Here is a 7,511-nt window from a genome sequence, read left to right as displayed (position 1 = left end):
CTAACAAGCCGGTTTCTGGGAAGGCTCCTGGGCTCGGCTGATGCAATGCTCAAGAAAGCAAGGACATGGGCTGTCACGTGACACGGCTGGCTATTGGCTTCAGGAGGCCGACATTTTGGATTCTACCGGTAGAACCTAATAGTTGACAGTTAACAAGAGGGATAAAAACATGAATTTGATGGCGATCACAGAACTCCTGTTTAACTGCAAAGTGATACACGTACCTCAAAAGTTCATTTCTCGGCCTTTTGAAACAGAGAGCAAGGTGGCCTCGAATTCGGACTTTGCCAGTGTTACAGGTGTGACCAATCAAATGTTCTTATTGTCACCACATATGCCCACATATGTCTTGTTTAAGGGTACTCTGGACTGAAATAAGTGCTTCAACCACGCCGAAGCGCTTTAGCACTGGCCAGTACCTCCAGTTCTCTCTTTGAGACAGAGTCTGGATAAATTGTCCGGGTTGGCCTTGAATTTTTCACTCTTAGCCTCCAGAGTAGGTGGGAGTATAGTCCTGTGCCACCAGGCATAGCTTTATATTTGTCCTTTACGTCCCAATTTCTTGAATTCGAAGAGGATGAAATGACGCGTACGTAACCCAAGTTAAAGGACATCTGTCCCTCCGTTTGCTTTAGAAAAATAGTCAGCATTCATAGGAAAAACCTTTAACAGTGACACACATCCATAATCCCAGCCAGCACTTGAGAGACAAGAGGATTGGGAGTTTAAGGCCAACCTTGGACATTAGCCCCACTCTCAAAATACTACACACGAAACCAAAACTCTATGGGCAAGGCATCACACTAAAAATTTCACACACCGTTAATTTTTAAACTATTGTCAGATCTGCTAGTATCCCCTTTTTTCACAGATGAGGAAACTCCAAATTACACGGAAACTATTTTGTGATGTTGGGCAGTTTTACAGAACAAAGAGAGTCCTAAAGCAAGACAATTTAAAAATATAGTGGTGGTTATATCAGAGAGGTGACTATCGCAAGATGGAAGGAAAGCTTTTCTATAGGCCCAAGATGTTTTCTGATAGCATTCTTAGCTTTTTGGTTGGTGGAAGCTAGTGGTCTGGTAAGTTAATAAGATTCCAAATGGTTTCTATCTACGAGTACAAGATTTTAGTTCCAACACAGAGATAGACAAAGGATGGCTGTTTTCAGAAGGCTAGAACTAGTCCAAGATAAATTAGCCTCTGGACCTGTGACATTCCTGTCTCCACAGTACTGACTTCAGATCTAATCATTCAATCAGTATCTGCAGACACAGTCTCTTTTCGGGAGTTTTTGGTCACCGCTATAAAGCAAGACCATGTCTTTTTATCTTTAATATATTTTTCCCGTTTTTACATAGCCCCTGGCTATCCTGGAACTCAAGAAATAAACCAGGATGGCCTTGAACTCACAGAGCTCTTCCTGCTTCTGCATCCCAAGGGCTGGGTTAAAGACAGGTGCCACACTACATCTGGACGGGTTCAGCGTTTCTTAAAGACGCTACTGCTGTAAAGGAATTTCTACTCATTGGTTAGTTTAGCAACAAATGACAAACTTGAAATTTCAAGCAACCTTCTGGCGGAGGCTGCTTTGGGGCTCTGGAAGGGGGGGGGATATTCTCAGTGCGCATGCGCAAGCAAGAGCTGCTCCCTGCCCCTCTTATGATTGGGTGGGAGGAGCCAACTTCAAAGCCCTAGCCAATGGAGCTTAGGCTTGGCTTGGACTGTGAGTGGCCGTTGGGGAAGCCTAACCGCCATGTTGAGCGGCGATGGCCGGAGCTGCTGGCCTAGTCGAGGCCGAGCCCGAGCCCGTGCCCAAGCGCGGAATTCACTTTCCCTGCCCCTGACTGGTGTGAGTATCTGTGTGGGTAGCCTTCCTTCCACATCTTTAGGCGCTTTTCTCGCTGTTAGAAAGAAGGTAGGGGAATGATTAAAAGCTGAGGAGACTTGACCCTCAGCAAAGCACCAGGCCTCAGGCCTTTGAGATGTCGCAGAACCCAGGGGCGGCCTGCCAAGAGTTAGGAAACAGACTGGCATCGGCTACATGGAAATAATAAGTACAGGAGACTGAACTAAAGTGCCTAGTTGGTCCTTCTTCACACCCCACTTTGGACAGACACCACGTTCTTTCTCCTCAGAAGTCTAACATTGCTCAACTATGTTGGGATGACTCTGAGAGTCTAGACTTTTTGTTTTTGTTTGTTGTCTATAACAGCGCTTGCTCTGTAGGCCAGGCTGGCCTCGAACTCAGAGATCCACCCGCTTCTCTCCCAAGTGCTGAGATTAACTAAAGGCACGAGCGCCACAATGCCGAGCTTAGATATTCATTTTAATAGAAAAGATAACACACTTAATTTAATTCAGGATACAATGTCCTGTGATGGGTACAGAGGCTGCTTTTGGTATTCTTTGTTGGTACTCTGAACGATCTTACTTGCCCTAGGCTAGCCTTAAACTCAATATATAGCCAACGATAATCTTGAACTGGATCTTACGGCTTCCACCTTCCCAATGCAAGTATTACGGGGGAACCACTTGGCTTAACTTGGAGAGTGCTTCAGTTGAAATTTCGCATTTATGTTGGAGTGACTAGACATTCAGGGTCTAGAATGTGCTGCTGGGCATATCTACTTTTAATTCCACGTTTTATTTCTTGAGTCTCGTAATAGAAAGCTAGGTTGTGTGTGTGTGTGTGTGTGTGTGTGTGTGTGTGTGTGTGTGTGTGGCGGGGGTGGGGGTGGGAGGCAAGCTGGTTGACTTTTAAATTACTTTTGGGCAATTTCATAAAGGGTCATAGCAATCTGGTCAAGAGTTTTCCAACTCTTTAATCCTTCCATCCCCCAGAAACTGAGGTATTTGTTAATTGTTACTATGTTATTTCCTTTGTTGTTTATCTGAAGTAAAATTTGGCCGGTTTTGGGGGGGGTTGTTTTTTTGTTTTTGTTTTTGTTTTGTTATTTTGTCTTTTGTAGTCCTGGGTGATATGGAACTATGTCGACCAGGCTGGCCTCAAACTCATAGAGATTCACCTGCCTGTGCTCCCTGCGTGCTGGGCTTATTTATAATGACTTACATCAACACTGAGCTGTGTTTTATTTAGTTTTTTTTTTTTTTTATTAACCTGGTAGTGAAGGTGCCCACCTTTAATCCCGGCACTGAGGAGGGAGAGGTAGGTAGATCTCTGTGAATTTGAGGCCAACCTGGCCTATGGAGTGAGTTCTAGGGCAGCCAAGGCTACACAGAGAAATCTTGTCTCAAAAACAAAAAATAGTGGGGTGAAGGAAAGGTCCCGTTGATCTCCAACTCCTTATTCAGCCTATCACTGGGATCACAGCCTTCACCACAATGTTTTGTTTTGTTTTGTTTTTTTAAGATTCTGTCGCAAAAGAGGGAGGGAGGGGACAGAAAATGAGCACATAGAAATTAATTTGAGAGGATAAAATGAAATTGCAGATGGCAATGGTTCATGCTTGCAGTCCTAGCACTTTGGCGACTGAGGCAGGCAGGTCACGTGAGTTAGAGAAACCCCTCATAAACAGTCCCTGTTAGTTGTGTTTCTGATGACTTTAGGACTGTATACACACCTATGTGCGTTCGGCTTGTCTTTGGCAAACAAGTGGAACCTGTTCACATACTGTATTACATCTTGCATAACTTAGTAATTCGCTTCGATAAAATTTGTTTGGAATTTTTTAAATAACTTTCTCTAGTCTTGAAAAATACAAAATAACAAAATCTAGCTGCTTTTGGCCCCCTGGTTGTGCTTGGTTGTCCCCCTGCTGCCACCCCATTCTTACCTACTCAGCATTTCTTGAGGTTAACTTATTGCTTACAGTAAAATGTTTTCCTAAGTTCCAGGAAAATGCTGTTTCTTTCTATGGAATACACAGAATTAAGGCCTATTTAATCCCAGTTAGGGGAAACAGGCATTTCCATTCTCCTTTATTTTACTGTTCTAAAACTAGAACTAGTACCTCCTTTTTAAAATTAACCGAAATTAAGGCTGGAGAGATGGCTCAGAGGTTAAGAGCACTTGTTGCTCTTGCAGAGGACCACATGGTAGATCTGTAACTCCACTTCCAATGTATCCAACACCCTCTCTGACTAGGTATCAGGCACACATGTGGTGCACATACACATGCAAGCAAAACACTCATACACATAAAATTAGATGACTAAATCTATAAACTACCCAAAAGTAACTGAATAAAATGTACCCCCGAGTAAACTCTATTCTATACTATACTGTTGTGTGGCTGGTCCCTTAGGCCTTAGCATGGGCCCTCGGAGGCAACCCCTTTCCCCATACCTGACTGCACCTCCACCAAACATATGCCTTCTCTCCTTCTCTTTTTATAAAGTGCAACCCCAACTACACAACCTCTACATAGGAGAGGAGAGGAGAGCTGGCCATCTGGAGAAAGTGTAGATAACTCCAAAGTCATGTATTTTGCTATTAAACTGCGCTTGTCAATTCATTCGGGAACAGAATTGGTTTGATTGAATAAACTGCTTACTCTTTCTGGTCTCTGATCTCTACCAAATGTTTTCCTTGGCACCTTCCTTTGGTATTTCAAAGCTCAATTTGGGGCATATCGTTAAGCACTTAACCCTTTGTTTCACGTGACTGGTTGCCAATGCTTAGATGTCTTATTAAATTAAAAAGAACAGCTACTATTTTGACCTTAGCTAAAAGTCTGGTAAGGCACTTTTACACTGAGGCATTTTAAAGATCCTGGAAAGTTAAAACACTTGCTTATGTATTCTGACTGTAATAGTTATGCCACCATGCTAGTCGGGAATGTGATTTTCCGTCTTCAGTCCAAGAGCAGTTAATGCTGGCTACCTCAGTTGGGTTGTAGGGAGATCTGCAGCGAGGGGTGAGGGGTGGGCACCCGAAGAAGACGGTAGTGGCGCTGGATCCCCAGACCTTAGGGGCGCAGAGCTGACGCGACTCTGACGACACCGTGGCGCGCCGTTTCCGGTCTTCTGAGCGGCGGTGAATGATTTCCCCCGGGGCGGTGCTGGACCTCTCTGACACCCACCTGAGTCCGCGGTTGCACCGCCCAAGCGGGCAAACCTGCCAGCGCTGCCCGGGCACCGGGGACCATGGCCACGGATTCTTGGGCCCTAGCAGTGGACGAGCAGGAAGCCGCCGCTGAGTCGGTGAGTTGTCACCAACCGCTGGAGGACCAGGTGCCAAAGCTGTCAGGGTATCGGTCCCTTGGAAGGACACTTCTTAGGTTGTTTGGTACTGGACAGAGGACCCTGGCGGCATGGGGCCTGGGCCCAGAGCTGGCTTTGATTACCCAATCCCTTCCACCTTGTGTAAACTCAAGTTGTATGTTCGGTTCCCCATAGTGCTCAGCCACCCGCCTGTCTTCCTGGAATCAGGGCTGATAGCGATTGCACTCACAAACTCGGATGGTTGTATGTATCTTCAGAGCGGAGTTTCTTGGGCTCAGGGAGGATGTCTTACTCATAATTGTGTGACTCCTCCAACTGGTTATTGGCAGTGAGTGACTGACTGGTCTGTCAGTAAGTCTTCTTTTGGATGGCTTAACTCATTTTCTGAACCTGATACATAGTAGCAAGATATGAGTTAAATATTGCTAGATTTAACTTATAAACATCCTGAGTTCTAGCATAATTTTGAACCTAACTTAATATATATGTCTATGAATTTAACACGAATTAGGACCTTGTTCATTTTTTCTTAACTTTGAAAGAGTAAAGGTTTGAACCTGGCACTGTGGTGTGGCACCTCTCATCCTATCACTTGGAGGCTTAGACAGGAAGACTGCCCTCAAGTACAAGGCTACCCTGGGCTGCATAGTGATCTGTGAAATACACACACACACCCCAATACAACAAAGTAGTAAAATTCACTTGGGCTCGAAGCTTTTATTATAGTACGTATAGTTTAAAGAGAAATAGTATTTTGGGCTTGTGCATTGAGGGGTCATTTTTATTTATATTTTTTGGTTCTCAAGATAGGATTTCTTTGTATAACAGCCCCAGCTGTTCTGGGACTTCTTTTATAGACCGACCAGGCTGCCCTCAAACTCAAAGGGATTGTCCTGTCTCTGCCACCTGAATGTTGGGATCAAAGTTGTGCTCTACTACACCCAGCCTTTTTTATTTTTATTTTTAATCAGGACCTTGCTATATATATCTCAGGGTGGACTGGAACTCCTGATCTTCTACCACTTACCTCCTGAGTACTGTGGCCTGCTTGAGAAAAAAAATTTGTTGTTTTTTGTTGTTGATGTTGTTGTTGGGTTTTTTGTTTTGTTTTTGAGGCAGAGTTTCTCTGTGTAGCCCTGGCTGTCCTGGAATCTGCTCTGTAGACTAGGCTGGCCTCGAACTCAGAGAGACACCTGCCACTGCCTCTCAAGTACTGGGACTAAAAGTGTATGTCACCACGCCCAGCATTTTAAATATTTTTAATTATATTTATCTGGCTTTTGTGGGGTGGGGGAGAGATGTTGCCGTGGCACAGGCATGAGGGTCAGAAGACAGCAGGAGGAGTCCTTGTTCCTTGTAGGTCTTCAGGTGTGATGGCAAATGTCATCACCCACTGAGTCTTCTGGGCAGTCAATCCCCTTACTATATAAAACTCATTTTGCGTGGAATTCTTAATTGCTTTGTGGTTTCTGTATTTATTAGTAATTCACTCCTTAGCTCTTGACTGGCAGTCTGTGTATCAAGATGTCTAAATAAAGGAGTTGGGGATTTAGCTCAGTGGTAGAGCACTTAAGGCCCTGGGTTCGGTCCCCAGCTCCGAAAAAAAGAAAAGAAAAAAAAAATGTCTAAATTCACAAAGCATTGTAACAACTGTTTCTGTCATAACTTTTAGTCTCATTCAGACACTCCGTGTTTCGAGCACATTTTGTGAGAGAAGAGGAAACAGCAGATTTGCTTTCATTCTCTTTTTTATTTTTTTTATTGATTTTTTATGTGTATGAGTACACTGTAACTGTCTTCAGACACACCAGAAGAGGGCACCAGATCTCATTACAGATGGTTGTGAGCCACCACGTGGTTGCTGGGAATTGAACTCAGGACCTCTGGAAGAGCAGTCAGTGTTCTTAACCACTGAGCCATCTCTCCAGCCCTGCTTTCATTCTCATTCAGAGGGATTCCTGCTTCTCTTGTGTTAAATATAGTCTCTTCTTTCTCCTTTCCTTCCTTTCTCTAGATACAGGTCTCGTGTAGCCCCAGCTACATGGCCCATACCTGTGATTCAACAGTTGCCTGCCTCCCTGCACTGGGACTGAAGGTGTGCGTTAACACACCTGGCTCAGTAGCTCTCTTTAAAGGTCTGTGAGTACTAGAATTAGACCATGTTCCTGGTAGGGAACTGGGGAGTGCTTTAGCAATGTATGTAGTACCTTCTTTATCACACAGTGTACTGGAGGCTTTGCACTTACTGTCACTTAACGAGTCCTTGATCCCCAGAATGAATGAAAGATTTTTACATGTTTACAATATGCTAACCCCTCTGCTAA

General features: G+C 44.3%; 1 protein-coding gene across 4 annotated transcripts in view; it reads left to right on the top strand.

The window, feature by feature from the left end:
• The first annotated feature begins 75 nt into the window (after positions 1–75).
• Positions 76–7,511, top strand: part of Ddx19b (DEAD-box helicase 19B) — a 30,632-nt gene continuing 23,196 nt past the window's right edge. Inside the window, exons 1-2 of one of the 4 annotated variants that reach the window (XM_087595173.1) lie at positions 4,968–5,166; positions 7,202–7,322. Coding sequence is in view for 2 of the 4 variants with exons in the window: in XM_087595171.1 (XP_087451297.1) it covers positions 1,757–1,852 (96 nt within the window). In the remaining 2 variants the exon portion in view is untranslated. 4 annotated transcript variants of the gene reach the window in all.

This window comes from Rattus norvegicus, chromosome 19 (genome assembly GCF_021556685.1).
Source record: "Rattus norvegicus strain SHRSP/BbbUtx chromosome 19, alternate assembly SHRSP_T2T, whole genome shotgun sequence".
NCBI classification, from domain to species: domain Eukaryota; kingdom Metazoa; phylum Chordata; class Mammalia; order Rodentia; family Muridae; genus Rattus; species Rattus norvegicus.
Note: the sequence above shows the minus strand (reverse complement) of the source record. Positions and strands in the feature narration are given on the sequence as shown.